This window comes from Puntigrus tetrazona, chromosome 16, assembly GCF_018831695.1.
Source record: "Puntigrus tetrazona isolate hp1 chromosome 16, ASM1883169v1, whole genome shotgun sequence".
NCBI classification, from domain to species: domain Eukaryota; kingdom Metazoa; phylum Chordata; class Actinopteri; order Cypriniformes; family Cyprinidae; genus Puntigrus; species Puntigrus tetrazona.
The window spans coordinates 18,845,609-18,871,114 of NC_056714.1; the positions used below are offsets into that span (position 1 = coordinate 18,845,609).

A 25,506-nucleotide genomic window follows, 5' to 3' on the forward strand; every position below is an offset into this window, starting at 1 on the left:
AATGATCCTTAAAGGAATAGTTTACCTAATAGTTTTTTTCTGCGTTCTGGCTTCTGGCTTCTGGCTTCTTGGCTAGAAGTCAAAAGTCAGCCAAGGAAACAAAGATACGGAAAAAAAATACAGCTGCAACGGCAATTCTGTGAATGACAGACTTTTATTTCATTAATTCATTTCTCCAAACCTAAAATACAGAAAACATACTTTGATAGAAATATTCTGTGAACTAATACAACAGGTCCTGCTTTTAAAGGTCCCAATGGCTTTTATATCCAAATGCTGCCTTAAAAGCTGTAGTGCCATGTTTAAAATGTGACAACGGGGTTTAAACATATTTAAATGAGCAAGAAAGTAACAAAAATATTTGATGAAACCTACAGTATGCTACACAATATACCTGGTCATCAAAGGCAGACTATTGGCATAATTGAGGTCTTGAGTTTGCCGGGTCAATTAGGGTAATCTGGGTCATTTTTTCATGATTGACTGCCACCTTAACACTTTAAACAGTCAAATGAGATTTCATCGTATGACAGCCCAGCTAGAATATGGTAACATTAGCATAGACTTTGTTGGCTTGGATCGCTGCATCGTTCTCGAATGTCCCAGAATAGCCTATTTTACCCTAGTGTTTTTCTTGATGCTACAGGAGATAAACACCTGTATTTAACAAGACGTATGTTGTGCTTGACACGGCAACATTCTGTCTAGATGTGCTGAGTATTTGGATGCAGCTGAGAAAAGCACGGAAAGTGAGGGTTTTTCTGGCTGGTTTCAAGTGCCTCTTCAAGTCTTCCCACTTCATCAGAGACCTAAACGCAAAAATCAACAAGACAAACGAAATTTCACCTCAGTCATCAGTTCCACAAAACGCTCCCGAGAGTTCAGTTGCCTGTCCTACTTTGGCAATGGCTGTCTCTCCAACAAGTCCTGCAAGAGTCATGCCCTTCTCTCAGTTAGATCTGGGGGGAAATACAACCCCCCAACCATGTAGACAGAATCTTGACTCTCCCATTAATACAAGTGGTTTTTCGAGGTCCATCTAACAGCTGTTCTAAAGTTTTGGCATCAGCTTTAATGGCTTCTGGTTGAGTCAAAATCAGGAATAGACGTTCTCGTTCATAGAAAACCTCTGTAGGAAACAGTTCGGTGTTTGTACGAGTGCTGTGGTCCATTCCCATTGACTGAACAAATGGCTGGTGCTTCAGGTAAGTGAGCAGGTGATGATGTGGCAGAAAGGGGTGTGGCTTGCTGACAGATTCTCTGTATTGGCCATGACCCCTTGGTGGCGGGGGTGTGATATGGATTATAGGGGCGGGGTCAGGATCAGGGCCCGTTCTCGTTGTAATGGAGTGAGATGGGCCGGTCTCTCTGGACTGGCATGTAAGGCCAGTTGTAGCTGGAGCCGGAAAGCAGCATGTCCCGCAGCAGGGTCTCGATGGGTGTTTTGCCTACCAGTCGCACAAAGAACAGCTGTTCGATAACAGGAGAAGAAACAATGCGCAGGGAGGGCAGCCGTAACAATAGGCGGCCAAATCGGTTGGGTTGATTGGGGTATTGGTTCCGCACGTACTCCTCAAGAGCGCACTGGGACTTTTCCTGGATGCTCTCCACATGGGCCACATCAGATAGACCCATGGCATCTGAAGAAGAAAGTAAAAACAGATGGGAAAATTAAGAAACACTGTACTACAGTATCTATCAACCCATCTATACATCTTTCTACAAAACAATCTATCTAGCCTTGCAACTGAAAGAAATTTAATACGTTTCAATCTCTCTATCTATATCTATATCTATCTATCTATCTATCTATCTATCTATCTATCTATCTATCTATCTATCTATCATTGCAACTGAATGAAATTCAACACCTTAATCAGTCTACCCATCCATCCATCCATCCATCCAATCATTCATTAAACTGCAAACTGGATGGTGGGTTTTTACTGAAAAGACACTTCTGAAATAATCAAATGTGTAAAACTGCAGGTATTTAAGGCAAGAACCCCTTCGTCATTCTCTCTGTCACGCTACTTATCATTGGTGTACGCGTACACATAATCCTGCTGAGCTTCAGTTCTCATAACAAAAGATTAATTGCTTCATATTTCTATGAAGGCGAGGATACCCGCTGAGCAGGACACAACCGCCATTTCTGTCCCATGAGTCCAGATAAAGACATGTATAGTTACGGTAGGCAGCGTTTTGTAAGGAGGGGGGGGCAATGATGCGTCACTCCCTGGCATAATGTCAGCAGTGACAAGCCTTGCGTGCTTCATCGCCAGACCCTCTCACGCTGGCGTCGCTCAGCAAAGGCATCCCCCTCTCTCTTTGTGTTTCACAGTGTGAACACGCGCTGGGAGCTGCCACCGTACCGCGTCGGGCAGTCGGGGCGACTGGCTGACATTAGAGGCCTGTCGGGTGATGTGAGGTGATAGGAGGTTTGGGCTGAGGTTACGGGCCACAAGAGTTTGTCTGTCCCTGTTAGCTCATGCCGGCGTATCGCGGCAGGGGGTGGAGGGGGGCTTTGGCTAGAATTGCAGGATGGATCACATTGATGCCCAGGGCTACAGAGGTTATGTAGGTCACGGCCAGACTGAAGCGAATCCCTCTTGCTGCAACTCAGCATGCATAATTCAGTCATGTTGGTGGAAGTTGAGGTGGGGCGGGGGGCTGCTTGCCTGGTTTCAATAATAGATGGAAGTGTGAAGGATTGAGTGATAAAAAAATGAATCGAGAGTGGTGGGTTCAGTCATCCATTTGGAAAAGTGCAGGTCTGGACTGGAAAAGGGTTTCTGACAGGTAGAGCAGGGAATCAGAAATAATCTGAACCAGTGGGCAAGACATCTCTCAGTCTGAAACTCTGTACCAAAGCGTTTGGCAGCGACACAGGAAATCCTGTCCATCGTGAATGCTTTGGGTTACACGTTCTTTGTACTGTAACGTACGTTATGTAATCTGGTACCCTTTCTATTTATTTAACTTAGTAACAAACATGACTAAAACCTCACAAAATAGTCAGGACTACCTACAGCTAGACCTAAACAGATCAGCAAAACAGGTCCAGGTATTTTCTAAATGGTATGATTGAGGTGCTTCTAAACTGGCCTCTCACAGTAAATAGTAATCAAACTAAGTAGCCTAAAGTTCAGTTGTTCTTACCAGAGGTGAAAAGCACGATGGACTTCAGACAGGAGTATTCGGCCGTGTCTACCTGAAGGGCTTTCAGTTTCTCAACCTGCTCTTGGAAGACACGTATGTGGTCCATGAAGGCCACCACTCTTTCGGCTGACATTGGGGAGGCATGTAGACCAGCAGCGGCCAGCAGGGGCGCTACATGCAGCGGCATAGAGCACTGAGCAGCATTTAGAACGAACAGCTCACTCCACGACATACGCAAGAGCGCCACCTACACAAAAAAAGTGACGTGTTAGATATTGCAACAGATTGTCTTTTTTAAAAATATAAAATAGATATATAGAAAATATAAAAGTAACTCTTTCAACTGATGTTACTAGGCCCTCTTACCACTTTTTGTTATTAATTCAATTATATATATATATATATATATATATATATATATATATATATATATATAAACAAAAAGTAAAAAAAAAAAGTAAAAATTACAATTAACTTGATTTACCTGGTCCATCAGCTGTAGGTCAGGAAAGAAAGGGATGTTCTTTGCCCACTCCACGGCACTGAAGAGCAAACGGGCGGCCAATTCACAGATATTCTCGATGCCCATTAGGTTGTTGGACTGCATGCACTGGGCTCCATAGCGGGACGTGGGGTACGGCTCAGCCCGTAGGAGCAGAGAGATGAAGCCTGAGAGATACGGCTGCCCATTATATGGGTCACTCCCGTTGCTCAGGTACTGTCCTGGACTGGTCTGCGAGTTGGACATACGACCCCTTTGCACAGCTAAGGAGGAGAAATTAAAAAGCAAAGAACCATTAGAAGAGAATATTAATGTGTTTACTTGTAAAAACAACCAAATCCATCCACTACAAAAGATCACATGCCCGTCTGCTTTCTAATGTCTAAGCAACTGCGGTCACAGCATCTGTGAAAGCCATCAGAGAGATGCCGACCTACCCCTCTGCTATCCATCATTGAGTAATGAGTGAGTGAACACTATGGGTGAAATGGTGTTTTTCACACTTCTTCAAACAAATGGTTCAGCCAGAGGCGAAGGGCAAAACAGAGGCCATTCCTGTAACGATGCAGCTCAGTGCCCATTTGGGAAACACCTGTTTAACTATCCTGCTGTCTGGCCAATAACTCCATTTACTATAAACCAGAGGGAGCATGAAATGAGCACAGAATGAAAAAGAGACTCTGTGTGTGGTGTGTGTATGTGTAAGTGAGAGAAACAAAAACCCAGACGGAACTGTTATTGCTTAGAGGTTTCACAGACGCAGTTTGTGTCAACTCTATCTTAGTTGTTTCTCATAAATGACAGACCAGGGCCTGAAAGTTCTATTATTATTATTTGTTTTTAATCTGAATAAAATGCATTTAGCCATTGGTAAGGGGGAGTAAAGGTTAAAAGAATGATTAAACGAGGAACAAAATTACAGATGTAGGCAGATCCAGGCCGATTAATTGGATGATATTAGAGATTGTCAGCATCAGCCCACCAATCAGATTAGAGCATCCAGTGGTAGAAACTCCCACTATGACCAGCAATACAGCCACTCAGTTACCTCTAGGAAATCACACAAGATCAGGACTCACAATGAAGATTAAAAAGAAGGAACAAGTCCACAAGCCTCTCATTATGATATGAAATATTGGAAACTGCAGCTATGTAATGAATTCTTTAGAAATGTGCGTATAATTTACAGCTATAGCTATAGCAATAGTACAGATATTTGAAATTAAAGTTTGAGTCGGTACAGTTTTTTTAAAGGAGACTTTTTTGCTCACCAAGGCGGCATTTATTTAAAAAAAATAATAAATAATATTGTGAAATATTAAAAATAACTGTTTTCCATATTACTGTATTTAAAAAAAATAAATGCAAAGTTGAATTGTCAGCATTATTACTCCACATGATCCCTAAGAAATCATTTTAATATGCTGATTTGCTTATAAAGAAAAAGTCTTGTTAATATTAGTGTTTAATTAGGTTGAGCAACATATTTTTTGTGGAACCGGTGAACATTTCTGTAGAGCAGCATTTATTTGAAACTGATTTTTTGTTGTAGTAATAATGTAAGTGTTATATTAATAATGTAATGTGAAGTCTTTGCTGTTTTTTCTGGACCTTTTTCTCACATAACCTTTGCTCTCTCTGCATGAAGCAGAACAGAAAATTCTGAAAACTGCAAATAATGAGCAAACCGAAGCACTTCTAAGAGCATATATTTGTTCAGAGTTGAACTGCATTCTTATGAGGCTCTGATAAATCTATAAGTGAACGTGCTTCACGTGTGTCAGAGGATTAGCACTTGACTCACACTCAGAGGTCAAAAGTTACGGCAGCTGGACTTTCCTGTTTCTCATTTGTTTTCACTGTTTGTCGTTCTCTCCTCAAACTGGTTGTGATGGAGTTCTGACATACATAAGACATAAAGGGTGGGGACAGGTTCACAATGTTTGCTGAGCAAAAACCTGTGACATTGGGTGTTCAACCACATTTCTGCACAAACATTTAATCTCAGGTGCACAAATTCACGAAACCTTATTGACTGAATCAATTTGAATTTGCAGCAATTCACACTCAAACAAGAAGTGCATGCTTTCAGGTAACAGTTAAAGACACGAACAATGAAACCAATATTGCAGAAATGCATTATTCTACCATTTTTTGGTTTATAATTTGTCTTTTACCACCAGCAGTGTTATTTTAGTATTATTTATACAGTATTGACTGATAGTTTCCATTTTAGTTTTTTCAGAATTTTTGTTTTTTTTTTGATGTGTGCTTTTTTGTATTTTTTATAGTGCTGTTAAGCTATTAATCACATCCAAAAAAAAAAGTATATACACATACAGTATATGCTTTGAAAATATTTACATGTATGATTATTTTAATAGAATTATATGTAAAGAAGTATATATATACTATAATAAATATAGACAGCAAACACGTTATGTAAACAATTTTTTTGACAGCACTCATTTAATAATAGTTATATTTGGCTTCAAGTATAAATTTTTGGTTTTAGTTTTGATTAGCATTACAATATAATATAGTAAAATAACAATGTATTAATTGTTATCCTCATTTTTATATATTTTATTTTTCTATGTATTTATATAGTCTAAAAATATATTTCTTATATATACATACACACACACACACACACACACACATATATATACATACATACATACATACATACATATATATATATATATATATATATATATATATATATATATATATATATATATATATATATCAGACTTCTGAACACAACTTTGCTTGAAAAATTTTAGGCTTTTCGTTATACAGCAAGTCAGAAGGAAGAGTCACCTCTGCCAGAGGTCACCTGTTTAAACAGGTTGAACAGCAGGATTAGTCAATCGACCAGGTGGCAGAGTGATATTTACCCAAACCCCACAGAGAGCCGTCACATTTGGACTTTGCTATGATCCTGTCTATTATTAATGTTTACTTTCCATTGACCTATATTTCACCCTGCACATGGGAAGAGACTGACTTATAGGTCATGGGATGAAGTCACAGTTTCAGCTCGTTTCCAGAGACGCTCGACAGAAGCAGCACGTGGTGGACATGCGGGGTTTACTGCATCTGCCCACACGCTGCCAACCTGTAGTCCTAATGTGACGTTTTCTCATCCTGGGCCATTCTGCACGAAATCATATACAAAAATCCTTGGATTGCATATCAGAAATGGATGTGTGCCACACAAGTGGCATAAGATTGTTGTTGTTGGTGCTTACAACTGTTATTTTAGTATAAATCAGATATTTACATGCATTAGGATACAACATGTTAACATACAATAAATATTGTGTATTGAACTATTAGCTTTTATCAGGCAATTACTTTAAATTTGTTAAAAAAAAAATTATTTTAGTTATATTTAACCTTAAAGATAAAATATTTAGACGTAAAATACATATATATTTAGAGTAATTTTATTAGTTTTTATTTATTTACTTGGTTTTAGTTTTATATCCTTATTTGCTACAGTTTCTTATTACCATAATTTAAACAAAATGAAAAAAATGAAATGTTAAGTTTAAGTTTGTTTTAAAATGTAATACTTCAATTTATTTGAGTGAACGTTTATTTTATTTCAAGCTATTTACCGACTGCTGCTTAATGGCCCAAGTCAAAAGTTTCACCCCCAAACCTTTCTGTTTATTCTGGTCTCTATATATGGCCTCTATATACAAGTCCCTCATTCTATGAGATATTGTATGCCAGAACTTCTGCATGTGAATGTCAGACTTCATTCGGTCCACAACTGGTCGTTTTCTAGTTCTGACAAAGGTCATGACCTTGTGCATTGGAACATTCCAGCAGATGCACATACTTGCAGAAGCCTGTGGAACTGACAAGGCAATCACACTGCTTTCTTTCAATCAGAGGCGCCCTTTGTCAGGCTGGAATGTCAGTCATGTCAAGAGCAGCCGTAAGGTGTAAAAACAGGTAGAGCAATCGAAGAAGAGGGGCGCTAGGAGGAAGATCATCTCTGTGAGTCTAAGACATGAACGCACTAGCTGAATCCTACAGATCAATCAGTTATTACTTACTTATAACTCTTAAAAAGGTTCTTTATTGGCGTTGATGGTTCCATGAAGAATCTTTAACATCCATAGAAGCTTTAGAAACCTTTATAGTGGTGAAAGATTGTTTAGTTCATAGAATATTGTTTCATACAAAAAACGTGTTCACTGAAAGTTTTTTTTGGAGAACCTAAAATGATTTTATTTTAAGAGTTAAAACTGTATAATTACAGCTGTAATTATACATTTAAGTACTGAGAAAGTGTTACCTGATTGCTCTTTTTTGAGCCTTTATGTGCAGATTCCAAACCTATAGTAATTCTTCATTATTTATGAATGAAGAAAAGCTCTCTCAGAAAAAAAATGACAGCATATGGGTTAAGTAAATAAAGACAGAGATTTAGCTTTGTGTTGAGTTGCATCAAAATTGACGCACTTCTGGCTTCTTTGAAGCTTCCACAGAACATCCCCAGAAGGTCCTCATGTGGAATCAGCCTGTAAAACCATCTATTTTTAATCAAGAAGGTCACATTATCCATTCTCTCTGAAATCTGCACTAAAAAGTAGATGCGTATACATGCATCTGTGTAACCGGCAGCGTGATTCTGCCCCATTCATTACCAAACGCACGTGATGGACTCGTAGGAGGAGAGAGTGGGATTTCTGAGAGCTGCAGAAAACAAAGAACCTTAGAGAGAAACGCGTTTGACCTCATCCGTAACAAGCAAGCCATGCAAAAGTTCAAGAGTTTCAAGTCTACCAATGATCTGTCAAAGGCATTATCTGTCTCTTTCTAAACATAAATCCTGATAATCAAAGAAGTATATGAGCTTCTCGCTCCTGTGGCAGTTCTTCCTTCATCCTTGCACCTACTCAACCCCAACTTCATAAACGTACTATTTGTTAAGTAAATACCAAATCTCTATACATTAATATTTCCATCTTGCATGAATCTAACATGTAATAAACAGGAGCACAGAATCAGATTTATTTTGCACTCATACTAAACTTACGTGTGTCCATGCATTCACTGCCAGAAAAGACCTTCTGAATGCTTTATGTAAAATACTGCACAGTTTTGAGGAGCCCTGACGGAAACTGTATCCCATACTGCGAATACATCATAATATTTATGCGTTTTATTAATTTATCTACATATGTACTTATCAAAGTCTGTGACCGCATCGGTTTGAACCTTGGAAGGAATCTTCACAAGTGCTACAAGACGCCGTTCAGAAGTGAATACTGAACATAAACCTCATCCACAAGGTCCACGGTATTTGAGCCAAGCGTTTTATTTGTTTGGTTCGAACTGTGTTACGACTGCAGATTATCCGTAATAGCTCGGTACAAGGTGCTTCTCTTTGCAAGTGACTGAATTGCATAATTCAGAGAAGACATCATTTATGAATGGAAAGAATTGAGGCTGCATGTGTTCCTGTCTACATCTATTTTGTCTGAACAAAATGCAAAACAACCCGAGCGAAGGAAAAAACGCACGTTATTGATTCGAATGAATGAATGACAGATAAAGCAAACTTTGTCTTAAATAAACTGCCCCGAAGGGTCTGACGCTTTCACAAGTTCAAATAAAAGTGCAAAACATGAAGGTTGCAATTTCTCACGATTTCAATGCTTTTGCATTTTCGTTTCAAATACATTCGTCGCGCCATACAGGGTAGGTTACAATAGAACCGCCTGATGTAGGCTTTTCTTTAAAAAAGTAATCAAAAGAATTCATGAAAAAAAATATAGAATTGATCAATTCTATACAAACATACATCTTTTATGAATAATGGGATTTTCAGCTCTTAGGACTTTCATTAATTTGTCTCCACCATGCATCGAAAAACTAGATGTTGATCGTTTCTAATTCAACAGGCCACTAAGGCATGTCAAAATGTAAAAGTGGCTACACAATATTATGGACTTATTTGTTATTGAAGCTATCTTCTAATATGAAGATTCAGCATGAAGGTCAACAGACAAAGAGAATGAAGAGGTTTTGAAAAGATGACTAAATGAATTTTCCCTGCAGTAATTTTCATAACCCAAATGAATGAGGAATCTGGCAGTTATCACAAAAAGACCTAATAATTTCAACTCATTTTAAAATGCTTTTGCCACAAATTAGTATTCATACTCGAGAAAATGCATTTTAATGGTGCAAAGAAGGAATTTTTTGTTTCATTTGTAGAAAAACAAAAACAGTCATGTTGCTGTCGAATGTTATATGGGCAATTGAAAGCAAACGGTTGAGATTAGTCAAATTCTGAATTATATTTTAAACCAAATAATTATTAAATAGGTGCATTGTAAATGGCAATAAAGCTGCAATGAGCTTTTAAGCAGATACTGAAGAAAAAATCTAAATCTTTCCCATCAGCGTACTCATAAAACAAATGCTCATTAACGGTTCTTACGTTTATTATACTTACAAACGACTTTTTGATTTTGCTGTAGACACTGGAGATAAAGAGAGTTCTCTGAGCAGAAGTGTTTGATGTAACATTGTAGGTTCTTCCCATAAGCACATGATTCTGGGTTCTCAAAAGCACTCCTAAAGTTACACGCTTTGCAAAGAACAATAGAGTAAACAGTTCTTTGACGAACTTTGCCCTCGAACCCCTTTATGGTTCTAGGTGAAAACTTTAGATCTGTCACCTTAGATAAGTATGCTGTTTGAAAGAGATCCTTTATGATTACTAGTCCGTATTATTATACACTTGTAACAATAATTGTAGCAACTAAACTTTTTTGTGGAAAAATAAAAGTTCCATTTAGAACCAAAGCGATGGATCTTTTTGGAAACTCATGCTACTTAAAGAACAAACTAACTTTTTTTTTTTTTATCTTTGAAGATCCATATAGCCAAGCAACTTAACTATTTATGTAGACAACTAAAACCCACTAACGAACCATTAAGAGCATGGTTTGTTTTTGTTTTGTTTTGTTTTTTATATGGTGCTATCCAGCTTCAACTACATTGTATCGTTTCACATTTCTGCTCAAGTTTATCCGCTACTGCAGTTTTTTTTTAAACTGCATTTTTCCAAGCGCACGCAGCGATCAAGCACCGTCGGGTCTTACCCTCTCTCCTCATCCCGACTTTTAAGCATTTCTTCAGCCGGCAGTACTGGCACTGGTTCCGATGGTGCTGGTCGATGGGACAGTCTCGGTTCCCCCGGCAGGTGTAACTCAGGTTCCGTCTGACCGAGCGCTTGAAGAAGCTCTTGCAGCCCTCGCAGGTAAACTGGCCGTAGTGCTTGCCGCTGGACTTGTCCCCGCAAACCATGCAGTCCACGTTGGGGATTTTGTCCCCGGAGAGCGCGTCGTTGCCTGGGGTCGACCCCGAGGGAGTTCCCGGTGTCCCGCCGGGCTCCTGACTGCACATTTGCAGCTGGGAGCCGGGGTCAGCCGAAATGTTCTCTTGCCACTGATTTACTACCATTGCCATGCTATCCCGCAACACTTTCTGTGGCGAAGACCGATACAACGCGACTCGTCTCCAGCGGGGAGGACAGTTCAAACGGTCTTGAAGGACGCCGAGAAGATCGAAGCGAGATCACCTTCCGAGATCTTCGTGGAAAACGGCGAAACTTTACTTCTCTACTCAGACGAGGTCTTGGGATATTTACGCAGAAGAGAGGAGGGTGGCATAATTATCGTGCGAGAAATCCCAAAAGCGTGTTCATCTTGGAGTTTCGGATGCTCCCGAATACTGTCAGTTCTGCGCGATAGTGTCCGAGGGAACAGCGGAGGACCATCCGCTCGAAACTTGGCGATCTTCTCGAAATCCCGCGTGTGAAGTTTGGCGTTATTTGCGAGACAGCTCGCGAACGCGGGTATCGCGAGGCATTTAAAGGAAGAGACGAAATAAAAGGCGCTTTCCAATCCTCGTACGCCGAATCGCAGTATTCGTCCAAGCGAGAGCGCACGCGAAATATAACTGCGAAAAATACGCAAAAAAAATAAAAATGAATGAACGCTGAGAACTGTTTCCGCGTGACACGGTACTCTGTGCCGCGAAAGATCCTAAATAATCCGTCAAAACTTGTAGGTCGTGTTTACAAGAGGAGATTCGGCGTGTTTCACTCGCCAGCTGTCTGATTCATCTCTGAGAACCGTAGTTAAGAATTCGGTGAAAGTGATACTAAACAGCCGTGGTTACCGGAGCTCCACCCACCACATTGCTTATAAGGATATAGTGACCATATTAGTATATGACGCCTTCGCAAGGGGCGGGACTTGGCTAAACTGAGGTTCTCAACTGGTCAGTGGAGGAGCTTGAAAAAAAAAGTCATTGTCCAATTGGACAAAGGCTCTGCTCTTGCACAATTAATGTGAATTGTTTAACAATCTCAAACAGAGACAATCTGAAGAGATCTTGAGATTAACCATCGCTGATTATTTTTATTATTATTAACACTACAAACGGCAAATGTGAATCATCCTGTTTTAATCTAACACTATGTTCTGTTCTGGAATAAAAGATTCAATGCTATATACAGTTTTTTTTTTTTTTTTAATCTACATTTTCTGATTTTAATCTGTCAAAATACATAATTTGCCGTACATTTCAGTGACGATCATTTTCTGAATGTTTGCGTTCCATTTTATGTCATAAGATGAAATGCATAAACGGTTGTTTTGTTCACAGCTATTTCAGAACAAAATAAATAAACAGGCAAAAAGGAACTGTGTCTAATTAATATTTAAAAAAAAAAAAAAAAAAAAAAAAAAGAAGAAGAAGGGATCTACCTGCTTGTTTTTATTAGTGTGTTGTGGAGGTGTTAGAGTTTACACCGTTTGACAAAGGCTCCTTACGGGAGTCTTCACTTCTGTTAGTTTAGTCTGTAATGAGCATATTGGGAAGCTGTTAATGCACAAAAGGCCACAGTGTAAATTACAGCGACAAGCGCTGGGTTTACCATTACACCTAAAAGCTGTGAAGAACAGTAGATGTTAAAGGCATTGAGGTAACTGATGATTTTGTTTGTATGAAAATTAAACCTGCCATCTGTTCTAAATGATTAAAACGTACCATAATAAGAATTTATTGCGGGGTTGCGCCAAAAAATGTATTTGATGGTGCATATTCATGCAGTAAATGCAGTAAATCTAATACAGATTGTCAGTTAGTTAATTCTTAATGAAAACGCTGCATTTGCCGAGATGCAATCTTTTTAAGCTTTACTCTAGTTTTTTTGTAATGTTTCCAAGAGAGAATGTAAACGTTCTTATATCATGGAAATTGGATGAAACGTTTACTTCGTTAAAAGAAATGCTTGCAATAAACGCAAACTCTTAATACTGCGAAAATGGACAATAAGTTAGGATGAGAAAAGTAACTGGTAACTTAAATGTTAAAGGTAATCGTTATGCAACAGGCTCTAAAATGTGAGGGCTTTGTTCAAGGGATTTTTGTTAGAATTATTTTATTTGAAACAGTTTAAGAGCACCTCAGTTCCTCAGAGGTGCGTGAATATTTCCCCATCTCTGTCTCAGTGGGAAACTGAGTAAGTGCAGTATTCCATTAAAGCAGTTTAAACAGTTACGCCTCCCTCTCCGTCCAACGCTGCATGCTAAGTAAACACTCATCTTTGTGTTGATGCCTTAGCAAAACAATAGCAATAAAACGATCATAACACTGCCAGCGTTATTTACAACGAGTTAAAACATGTTTAAATACGAAGCATATAGTAAATAAATGGAAATGAAAGAAAATAAATTATTTACATACTCACAAAACATATGGTCCCCAATTAGGCAGCATGCAAAGAAAAGAACTTGATGTTATTGTTGTCCCTGTTTAGCACGGCACTTCTAGCGCTAGAGGCCATAAATTTGGCCTTTAGCTTAGCTTAATTGTTGTCACATGTAACCCTACCTGTCCTCCAATTAGCCTTTTGACTGGCTATTAGATCATTCTGTGGCATAGTCACAAAGGCCGTTATTTGGTGATTAAATGCAATTCTATACAGTGATGGCATTGTCCAAATGTCCAAATGAAATTAATTTAGCTTTTTAAAACCATCGAATCCGAGGTTGACTTGAAAAACAGCTCATTATTTACTCACCCACGTGTTGTTCCAAAGCGGTATGCTGTTATTTTTTCCGTGAAATACAAAAGGAAGATTTTTGAAGGATCATCACGCGGCTCTTTTCTGTATAAGGACAGGTATATCCTAACAGCGTGAATGTAGTTTATACAACTTCTGTCTCCTGCGGTCATACAAAGAAGTTCCAAAGAACGTGATCCGTCATCAGAACTTGGATCTCAACAGCATACAGGTATGGAACAACATGTGGGCAAGTAAATAATGAAAAAAAAATCAATTCGAGCGATTTCGAATCTGCCGGAGGTGGAGCTATATCACATTGTATGATCAACACCAATCCAGAACGCACATCCATATGTCAGATGCACCTCTGGCTCTGACTGATTGTCATGATAAACGCACGGGGAGCTCATGCCTAGCATGAGGTGACTGATGACTGCAGCAACTGGCACAGTGACTCCCAGATTGAGGTCAGGGAGTAAACATGACCACATAGCATGGCCTAGGAAATGCAAAGGCCACCGGTTTGCAGGTTAATTTATGGAAGCTCTGACAGTTTGTGACCCGTGATTCAGTGGCCCAGTTCATGACGTGAAAGACAAGCCAGTCCAAAAATGTACCGGTAAACAATCACTTAGGTAACCCGAGTGTGAAGCGAAATATGGCCTAGGTACGCTTTCTGAATGCCCGGGGTCTGTTTGAAAGGACAGTTAAAGTTAGAATTCAGAATGAGCGGTTTTTGTTACCTATGCACAGATTCAGTCAGAATAAAGAAACAGAACTATCTGAGCCAAAAAAGTTGAAATGGCGAGACAAAATATTAAAATCAAATGACAAATTATTTAATCTTGAGCTAATATGATGGTTTCAGACACACACACACCTATACATGCATTATATATATATATATATATATATATATATATATATATATATATATATATATATAAAAACACTGGCTCATAATATAAGGTGAGATTTACATTTTGGATGAGTGCCTCATTTTTGTGCTTCATATTGTGGTTTGTTCGGACAGTGTGCTCTTTCCTCTGTCCGATTAGACTTGATTAAGAGGTTAGACGTTGTGAAGCATGGCGTCTTTAACCGAGATTTATCTGTTCCTGTACTGACCTCTATGGGGTTGCTTGCCCTCACCCCAATGTCCTCTAGATTTATTTGGTTATTTGTTTATCTATTCTGAGGAGTCTTGCATTTCTCCCTAATTTTTTTTTTTCCTGTTTATGCATCCAAGTCTCATTTTTCACAGCGGTAGCAAAATGAAGTTCTCGCCATGTGCTGATACAGTCAAAATATGGGTAAAGGCACTGATGACCCTCATGGCCTGGACACCCGCCTGAAGCTCAGCCCACAACGTTTTGCATTGTACTGCCGGAACCGACATCTAGCGAGACAGAGAAAACAGAGAAAAATAACCTCCAGGTTTTAAACTAAAGAATTCGAGTTAGTTTTCCATTGAGACACCGCATCGTGTTTCCACTCAAAAAGGCCTTGAGAACAAATCGGGAGTTCTTAGCTAAAACGGGTTCCGTATATCACAGAATTCACAAAAGTAAGACAGAAACAGACACTTGTCTAGGCACACATTTCTTATTAGGAGATTCTGGGCTAAACGGGGAGAGCGAGAGTATGTGGCTAGCATGACCTGACATGCCTCTGAAGCTGGAGGGGGTCTTGACCTTTGCTCCTGGGCTTCAGACCTAGGAAGATGAAAAAAGGGATTGGTTAGGAGGGTGACTCCTTAAACAAGAGCTTCTGTTTTAGACTGGAATGTTAGTTCCATAAAAAGATGCTTATAGAGGAGCAGCCGAAAGAATACAGAGAGATAATAAAGATATAAAAAAGTGTGTATGTAGACCGGGGCTAGTTGTCATATAGGAAAGGTTGTAATAAATGGTTTCGTATAACATCTAGTACAAAACCATCCTAAATACAACCATTTTAGTAAACTGTCCTTCAAAATGACATTTCAGTAGATTATCAAACCTGTGCTATAGCTGTCACTGGGGCGGTACCTTTTCAAAAAGGAATATGTTTGTACCTAAAGAGTCCATTTTGGTACAGAAAAAGGTACATATTAGAAGTTGAAGTGTACACATTTAAACCTAATAGGTACAAAAGTGAAAAGGATAGATTTGTACTTTTATTTCTGAGAGTGTATAGATAAATTTTAACCAAGAGGTTAAACTGTACTCTGTATGTTTTTTTTGTGTGTTCATAAGCTAGGGCATGTTATGTTGCAACTTTGATATTATTTTTAATAGCTTTGAATGAAGAATGCTTTTGCAGCATTTTGTTGTCATGTTTTACATTTAATAAAACATTTTGACATGGCAACATTACTATTAATTAAAGCATTATAAACTAACAAACTAAATATGACAATGTGTATTTACAAATTACAATTTATCAAAATTAATAAATACGATTATTTGAGGATTTTATGTTGTCACCATTGTTTTTTATGTTTCACTGTATGAAATGTTTGCAGAATTAGTTTTACTGGTTAAATTTTGCTGCTCGGTTCGCACAGTGACTATTTACATAACGTGACAACATGCCTCGCTATGCAACACGTTAAATTAAATTTTATTTTTTTTGGGTTTTTTTTAAACAGCTGCCAAGACTTAAGCATGAAAAATACTGACAGGAGTAAAAGTGTGACATCCGGTCTCCTCTGTTAATTGCATCCATCACCTGCAGAGGCAAATGAGAATATGCATGGTGGGAAATATAGCAAAAAGCTCGGTTTTCTGACTTCATCGCACTGTCTGTGCATCTTTCAAAACAGGGAAGTGGACTTTGCCACTTGCTGAAATACAAAACGTGGCGCTCATGTACAACACGCCATTGGAGAAAGATATTTGATTATAAATTATCAGACTGGAAGACTGTGACCAATGAGCTTAACAAGGCAGAATACTGGGCTGTAACAGATTTGCTAAACACCCCCACCAGCCTTTCTGCCATAATGTGATGTTTATGGCCATTTTTACCCCCGGACTTCAGTCATGCGATGGAGCAATAAATTACTCAAGCAGGCCCGCTGGAGGGAAAGTCCTTGTGACTCTGCGCTGCGGCTCTAGCGGAGAGAGCGTGACATGGAGGGTCACATCTGCAGATAACCTTGTGTTTTCTCACTGTTTTTCTCCGACATGGCGGCCGCCTGGAAAAAGCACACATTACCCACCCATGAAGGGTTGCGATCTGCTCTGGGTGGAACAGTGCTGACACGTACCATCAATACATCTTTAGCGGAGCAATTTTGTCCGTGTCATTTTCGTGTCCAGAAGCAGATAAAGAGGCCAAAAACAGGAAATATGCGGGAACGTGCGGAATCGTGAAAAATTATACTGCTGATCTTTGGAGCTGATTAAGAGTCAAGTTATGGTCAAGCTTATTATAGTCAAAGCCTCATAGGACTACGACTGGAACACGTCTTCATATTATTTGCCTTGCTGGTCAAACAGTACGGATTTGGACTTTATGGAAGTTTAGGTTGAAAAACTTGATGCATCCCGAGACAAAGTAAATTCTTTAACATGGAAAGCAAGTTTATTTATTGTGTTAGTAAGCTAGTATTTTTTTAGCAATTGTGTACCTACTCAAAATAATCCAACTGCAGTTAGATTCATTGGAAAGCACAATGAAAAAACTTGTTAAAAACTGAGTTATCTATTTTTGCAAACAAACTCTCTGAATATTCAGAATATAAAAGCATTCCATTAAGGCTATGATCACTGAATGTTCCTTGGTTTTCTTTTTATTTATATTAACAAATATTGTTGGCACTGTGTCAAGCTGCTTATGCCTTTAGTTTGGATAAAGTAATCTGCTAAATGCAAAGAAATATATTATGGAAGATATTTAGTGGTGTGATTCATCTTCATTATACCTTAAAGTAATCATTAAATAATTTTGCATTGACATTTAGCGTTCCTGTAGCTCAAAGCATGGCGGTAGCAATGCCATAGTTATGGATTTGGTTCCCAAGGAAATGCATTAAATGTATACCTTGAATGCAAAATCCCTTATTTGTATAAACATGTCTGCCAAATTCGTAAATGTATATGTACTTTAGATCAACAAAGCCAAGGTCATGGGTTCGATTCCCAGCAAACGTACCGATGCAAGCCCAGATTCTTCCTTAAAGCAAAAGGTGCATGAAGAATCTGCGTTTGCATCAGACACTGTGTCCAAACGGCCTGGATTTCACGTAGAAGGGAGGCCAAATTCCCTGCAGTTAAAATCTCAGACGGTGGTCTTTAACACATTCTCTCTCCCTCTCCCTCTGCCTCCCAATCCCAATAAAAACCTTCTGACCACCGGTTGACCTTTCGCCGTTCTTCCCCCATCCAATGCTCTCTGTTCACTACACCACCGTAGTCCGGTGGAGGCCAATGGGGGCCAGCAGCTGCGGGGAGGGGGATATGAGGTCACAAAGGTCACGGTACTGGTAAAGTCATCGGTGAGGCTCCAATGTGGGGCATCATTTCCCCCCTTCAAAGGCAGTCCTGACGTCCACGGGGGCCGCCCCGATGGCCCCGCTGTTTCTGAGCTTTCAAGACCTGAGACGGACAAGGGTAAATAAAGTGATACCAGGTGTTAGCTAGCCCCCTTCCTAAAAAATCCACCAAATCTGGGGCCCCGTTTCACACTAAGGAACCGGGAAGGGTGCGTGAGGCATGGTAGAGTGACGGCCCAATCCAAAACAGCAGTTTGGTGATGCCTAATCCGTTGAGGATTGCGTATGCAAATTCAAAGGCATCTTAGCTCAGATCTGGGATAGAAAGAGGAGGGGGCATTAAAGCTCACGACCACCACCGAAAAAACTGACCCCTTGAATAACTGTGAAGATCAAGCCAAGTGAATGGGAACCATTGTGGCGAAAACAAATCGGCTCTGACAATGAGTGAAGAGCAAACAGAGAGACTCCGTCAGCCCACAAGTCTTCTTCTCTGGTGTTAGAAGTGAAAGGGGTGGCTACGAAAGCTCCGCCGTGTGCAGGCTGGCCCCTCTTCTCTTTCCAAAGCCCTCTAAGACTGTGCAGGGGCCCCAATTAACGCTAATTAACATCAACGACAGGCAAGGGGTCATTAGTCCAGCTAATCCGTGGTTTACATTTTCCTCTTGGAACCCTGCTGGCCAATTCTCACCCCAATCATAGAAAGGACACGTTGTTAAAAAGGCCAGCATCAAAGCTTTTCCACTCCACAAACTGCCCCATTAGTCCAAGATCTGGACTCGGATGGGATGGAACTCAAAGGGCTGGGTGTCAAGCCAAGTCTCTGCAGTTTGAATCGTCAACAACTTGTTTGGGTCCTTCATGATCCACGGCCATTTGCAGAACAGGTGGCCCATGAAAGAGGTTGAAGATGTGATACTGTAAAATGCCCCATTATGGGCGATTCATTCTGGCAGGCTGTACTGAAGTGGAGAACGCAATGCTCTGAGGGGTGGAGAGGAAGGCTCTGTTCCAAAACCTAGTTAGCTCCCTATGTAGGCAGCACTTTAAGGTATCATGAAGATAGTTAAAACTAACTATTTTACTATATATGTGTGTGATTTGGAGCAAAAAAGTAACAAAGTGAAAATCAGAACAAAAACGTTCTAAATCTATGTTTTAAGTTACATTTGGGTTGCTGCCCATGTAGAGCACTCGAAAACATTCACTTATAGGTTCCACTTGAGTTAGAATGCTTCCTTAGAAGGTATATAGCCAGTAGACAACAAAGCAGACCACTCCGATTTGGAACAGAGCCGATGTCACTCTGTGATAACATTACACTGTCTAGAGGGGTTGAGAAACACATTATACAGGGCAATGACTCACAGCAGTGGGGTTAAGAACAGTCAAAGATGATGAAATGCTGAGTGATGAATGTATATTCTGGGAATATTAGTTATTATTAAATTAAATTAAATGAAACAGAGCTAAATTAAATAATTAAAAAATATTAATATTCATAAATAATTATAAACAGGTAAATAAATAGATGGTCTGGCAAGATCTATTAATATAGTCATACATAAATAAATAAAATACAATTATTTATTTAGTAAAATAAGTATATACTTAATTAATTAATTAACAGAATAATTATTAATCAAAACAAATTAATAGAAAGTCAGCAAAAACATAAAACTGGAATACATTTATTAATTTGATCACATATATTATATCACACAAAGTTCATTGTTTAGTAATTACTTTTGTAACTGCTTTTTTTTCCAAAGCAACTTCAGGTGAAAAACATACATAAACTAACTGGCAAATAAACGTGTATAAAATATGTATGTTTCGAAAATCTGAAATCTCTTAAAATCTTTTATTCAGACTTGAGTCATTCCTGAGACACAGAGCACATGTTGGACGATGATCATTTACAGAGTTCACAAAAGAGGGACTAGCGAGTAAGACCGAAACTGTTTATCCTTTATAGAGCCCAAGACTAAGCTTTCTAACAAACAAAAAGCCAGGGTGAGTTACAAGATTGATTTTGTTTGATGTTCTAAAGCACAAAGGTAAAAAATTAACTCACTAAACAGTAGAAAGAAAGAAAAAGAATTAATCTAGAATTAATTTAACTTTTTTTTTGTCAAACAAATTTCAAACGATAATGAAATATCACACTGTTTGCTCAGAGTAACTGATTCTGTCCGTATGGAATGATAAAAAAAAGTGTGGTTTTCTTTTTCAAAATGATTCTGAATACCACAAACACGTGCGCAAGAGTTGAACTCAACTAAATACATATTTTTAGCTCACGATGAAATGCTAACCTGAAAAAGACTTTTTAAACTAATTACTTCTGTTGTTTTAACAGAGTTCATCACGCAGCGCAGGGGTCAGTGGTTATTGGGAAATCATGCGTTCGGAGGCAAAAATTTTCTTGTCTGCCGAAAATATGTGCAACTTTGAGTGAAACCTCATAAAGCCTCAGAGCTAAAGGGCAGTTTGGAGATGTTTTAAATAAAAGTTGCTCACACATATACTGGCACCTATTGCTCTAGGGCTGTTCCCTCCCCTCCCCCGGCTCTGAAACCCGATCTGTCGGCATGCAGTTCGGAATTCTTCATTCACCCTGACATTTGACCTCTGGCCTTTTTGGCAGCGCACAGAAGAGAAGATGAAGTGTCCAAGGCTCTTTTTCTCTAACACAAAAAATCTCCTGTTCTTGCAAGCCTCCCACACACTCGCACACACACACACACACACACACACACACACACACACACACACACACACACAGAAACACTTTCTGGATGGCTATCCGATGTATACCCCTTGTTCCTGTGATCCACAGAACACAATTACGTATAATATCTGACTAATAGCCTGTGACATCAAGGGAGCGTTTTAAAAGTGTGATTCCCACTCTCCTGTTCAACTGCCCACAGTCTAGTGCAACTTAAAAGCTTTGCACAATGCTTTCTGAACCATCTGACCATTATGAGTGGTGTATTATGGAGCTCCTCTGTCATTTTCCTCTTTGATTGCACCATTACAATGTAATCAGTGTTTGAGCTTGAGTGAAAAGGCTTCTTGTGCTGCTTCTGAGCAATTCTTGCCTTGCTAGTGTGTGCGCACAGCTTTAGTTCCATTCATGCGCACCACAACAAACTGACTGTTGAGTGAGTGTCGAGCCATTTGATATACTGCCTCACTTTGTCAAGCGGTTATCTCGCTTTGTTACTTTTCCCTTTTACTCGAAATTTGGCAAACACGTATGAAAGAACAATGTCAAATGGGATGTCTTTTATCTCAGTTGCTAGCATTAAGATCTAGAATGAAGACTTTTGGATTTCATGTGTGTCTCCTTCAGAATATTTTAAGTATCTCAAACAGTTTCAGATTAGATTACAAATGTACAATCAAACACCATTATGATCTCTGTGGCTTCACCAAATACCAAATTATCCGAATTAGACACAATCTCTACCTCTAATACTAAGAGTATTAGAAGCTCAAAAATCATATATATTTCATCTTTTATTTGAGAAACATAAGAGACAAAGTTAACACCTAACAAAACAAACATATTAAACCTTTGGTTTCTTATTTTTAAAAATGCTTCAGTAAAATTAAATGCCTTAAACTGTGTTCAGATATGCAAAATCTTCTCAAATCAAAGTTATATAGCTAAAAACAGTAGACGTTAAGGATATAACTAGAGATTTAAGTACAAAAGGAAACAAATAAATGCAGAAAAATAAAAGTATAGAAGAAACTGACATGGACAGCCACTCAAATGACTTTTCAAATGACGATTTCAGATCCCACTGAGATCTTTTAACAATTTCCAAAGCTATCTAAGGACTGTTCGTGACATTGCTGAAGTGCTAGAAATGCCACATCTCAGCATTGTTACGGAAACCTTTTTCAGATTTGAGAAAGTCGACAGCTAAATCACTTGAGCTATGAATGAGCAACAGCTCTTTAATGAAACTAAAATGATCTGTCATCTAAACCTGAAAACAAATGATCCTTAAATGATTTGATCTTTAAAATTCAAAAAAACAGAGGACCCCTAAGTCCGCTATTTCGGAAACAGTTTTAAACTTCAGCTTTGCCTGATATGTTTCTCCTCAAAAGAGAAATAAAAATACACGAAAGCATCCAAGAGATCTTTGAATTTTAATTGACTTTAGTGAATCTGAGCGCAGTTTGAGACATTTTCAACAATGTCAACGTGCGCCTAGAAGTGCCACTGCAATTAAAACCCACATTAATTTTATAGCTCAATACACAAACGCAAGTCTTTTTGGAATACTAGTTGTTTTTTGGAATTCTAGAAACATCTCAGACGAAGCTGATATTTCAAAACAGATCTCAGTTATGTTAAAGTATCAACTTTTCCTCTTTGTCTAGACTAAAACTGTCAACCAAACATAAAATCAAAATGTTGCTCAAAGGCTTTAATTTTAAGAACCTTGAAAACGTGTTTTAGAATTCTCAGGATTTCGTTGGAATTCTAGCAGAAACATTTTAATATTTAAAACGTAACATAACTGAGAACTCATTTAAGTCTTTAGAGTCATGATAGAGCAACTGCTGAGCAATAAAGTTGCTTTAATTAGGCTGTTTGGATTAATAAAAGTAGAAAATCTGTAAAGACAGCATGTGGTTTCATTTACTCCGTTATTTGAGGAATCCTTTCAACCCCAGTAACCAAGTGTAGTGGATCCTTAACTGTGGAAAATCAATGAAGGAAAAGCTCTCCTGATCCTCCACACCGTGTCTGATTAAATGTAGCCGATTTCTACGCCTGTGCTTAGAGAGCCGCGGCCTGAATAGAGAGCCAGAGGGAAACCAGTGTGTGCTGAAAGCCCCGAGGGCGGAAAGAAAACTGGTTATTATGGTCATTCCTGATCACAGAAGGCATTTCCCCCTCTCGGTATCATCTATAGCCGGGATCACATCGACACATGGCTACACACGCCTGTGCATCATAAGCACACAGAAGCAAACATTAGGCCTCACAATAGGAGCATCAGAACCTGTCCTAACGCTCTCCCCAGGGAATCATGGGAAAGCAGCTCAGAGGGGAAAAAGCCTCCGCATCTGTCTCCAGCCTAAAGGGAGAGTGGGATGACATTCCTTCACGAGCGTCCCACCCGCGACAGGCTGCCTTATGAAGCCATCAGTCACCCGATCAATGGCTCAGCGGCCTGAACCAGCCTCCCCAGGAGCGAGAGAATAGAGCGAGGAGGAGCTGCGGGCAACAGTGGGCCGGGCGGCCCGCTAGCGCTGTGATCTTTCACTCCGGCTGGTGAAGAGGCAGAAGGGAAAGTGATTAGCTACCCTCCTCTCACAGCCAGCCACAAACAACAACCTCCACCGAGGAAAGGTGCAGCCTTCTTAATGGAGATAAGACATTTATTACACATCTTACAACGTGAAGGTGTGACGTTCGCACTATATACGGTGTTATATATAACTCTTCCGTTGAACTGCTTAGGGGGTGGGCAATATAGTCGAGGTTTTTCACTTTATATGCATCATTGAACTGTGGAAGGTAACAGAATAACTTTTCTCTTACAATTACGACTTTCAAAAAGCCAATTCTCTTAATTGTGAAACGTTAACTTCCAATTGCTAGAAAAAAGTCAGTATTTTGAGATATGAACAATTGCGAGTAAAATGTCAGAACTGTGGGATAAAAAGTTGCAAATTATGTTTTTTTTTAAATTATTTATTGTTAATAATAATATTATTATCCTAAGCTTGATTCAGACATTTTAAAAAAAATTACATTTTAAAAAGGGTGGTGTCTTTACTTAAGTCTAAATTTTATATCACAGGCCTGACTTTTAATTTGCAATTTGGAGAAATAAACTCACAATATATGGGGAAAAAAGCCTAAATTGTGATAAAAAGCTGCAATTCTGTGAAAAAAAGTGAGATGCAAACTCATGAATGTAAGAACAAGTCTGAATTGTGAGATCAAAAAAGTTCCAATTACACTTTTTATTTTAATTCCATTAACAATGTTTTGACTTTCTGATACTACGTGTATGTTTTGCAATTGAGTATATACTCTGTCACATGCTTAATTGTATCAGTAACATACAACACCAATAACAATAAGGCTTGTAACTGCACCAGCTTATTACAAATGTAACAATTCCTCAAAGGCATGAAATTCAAAATCACCACACAATGATTCAATAACTTACAAATGCATTTTTACTTGACCCGACGTTCCAACATTTTCGGCGAGTCGACGATGTAAAAAAGCACCACTAGTTTTTCAGCGAGTATTCATTAACCAACTCCGCCGACCATCCACTTGATCCTCAATTTGTCTCTGGGTAATTCATCTACAGAGCACAAAGGTTGCCATTAACAAGAAACACGGGAGCATTGCAAGCCTTTATTTTGTGCGATGAGAATGCTGGCACTGCATGATGGCTGAAATGGGCTTTTGATGACCTCAGCTTCTGCTCTCTGTAGGAGCAAATCCTGATCAAGCTAAACTGGGCTTTTATTGAGCTACTAAAGCACTGATTGCACTAGCACTGAATGAGCGCCATTCAATGGAGTCACTAATTGGCCAAATAGGTTTATAAGGCAAGCGGGTACAGAGGGAGGATAAGCAAGTGTGACCCTAGATGTTAAACCAAAGCCTCTTTCGGATGAGACTAGTTAAGGGAGGCTGAATAAATGTGTCCAAATCAACTTCCATTCCTTTCTTTGCATTTCAACGTTTCATAGTGGGCTCTGCCTGATGCATCGTTATTAATGAAATTTAGACTTTTAGCCAAATTTTTGTGTAAAAGAAAAGTTAGAGTAAACCAAAAACCGTTCATAATGACCACTTAACACTTCTTATGCTAATAAATGCAATTCAAAAGTAATTCAGAAGAATAAAACCCATCCAAACAGTGCTCAAGAGACCAAACGTACAGGTTTTTATCTTAGTTTTACTTCTAAATGCAAATTTAAGTTACATTCAGAGCATGAAAGACATTGCAAATTTAGGTTTGGGCAGAGCCATTCATCTAATCCTGCCAACTGATGTGTGACAGTCACAATCCATTATCCTTTACAACTCCTCGTTAGATTTGGAGGGAAAAAAAAGCCTCTCCATTGTGCCAAATGTGTTTACTCTTATAGATTATGTGAACTTGTGAAACACTTTTTTTTTCCACAAATAGGGTCAGGTTGAAGCGGATGTGCCAAAATATCATGGAGAATGGCTTTCAAAAG

General features: G+C 39.0%; 1 protein-coding gene across 3 annotated transcripts; it reads right to left on the minus strand.

Moving 5' to 3' along the window:
• Window positions 1-135: 135 nt before the first annotated feature.
• On the minus strand, window positions 136-14,136 carry nr2f5 (nuclear receptor subfamily 2, group F, member 5). 3 transcript variants are annotated; one of them, XM_043261194.1, is made up of 5 exons: window positions 7,983-10,796; window positions 7,741-7,819; window positions 3,647-3,927; window positions 3,163-3,409; window positions 136-1,640 (listed from the first exon to the last, which is right to left on the minus strand). In XM_043261194.1, exons 3-5 carry the CDS (start codon window positions 3,908-3,910, stop codon window positions 1,324-1,326), a joined length of 828 nt encoding a protein of 275 aa, XP_043117129.1. In that variant the 5' UTR covers window positions 3,911-3,927; window positions 7,741-7,819; window positions 7,983-10,796; the 3' UTR covers window positions 136-1,323. The 3 variants fall into 3 exon arrangements, with proteins under 3 accessions (XP_043117129.1, XP_043117130.1, XP_043117128.1); XM_043261195.1 differs by lacking the exons at window positions 7,741-7,819; window positions 7,983-10,796 and adding an exon at window positions 13,794-14,136; XM_043261193.1 differs by lacking the exons at window positions 7,741-7,819; window positions 7,983-10,796 and adding an exon at window positions 10,804-12,376.
• Window positions 14,137-25,506: the final 11,370 nt, after the last annotated feature.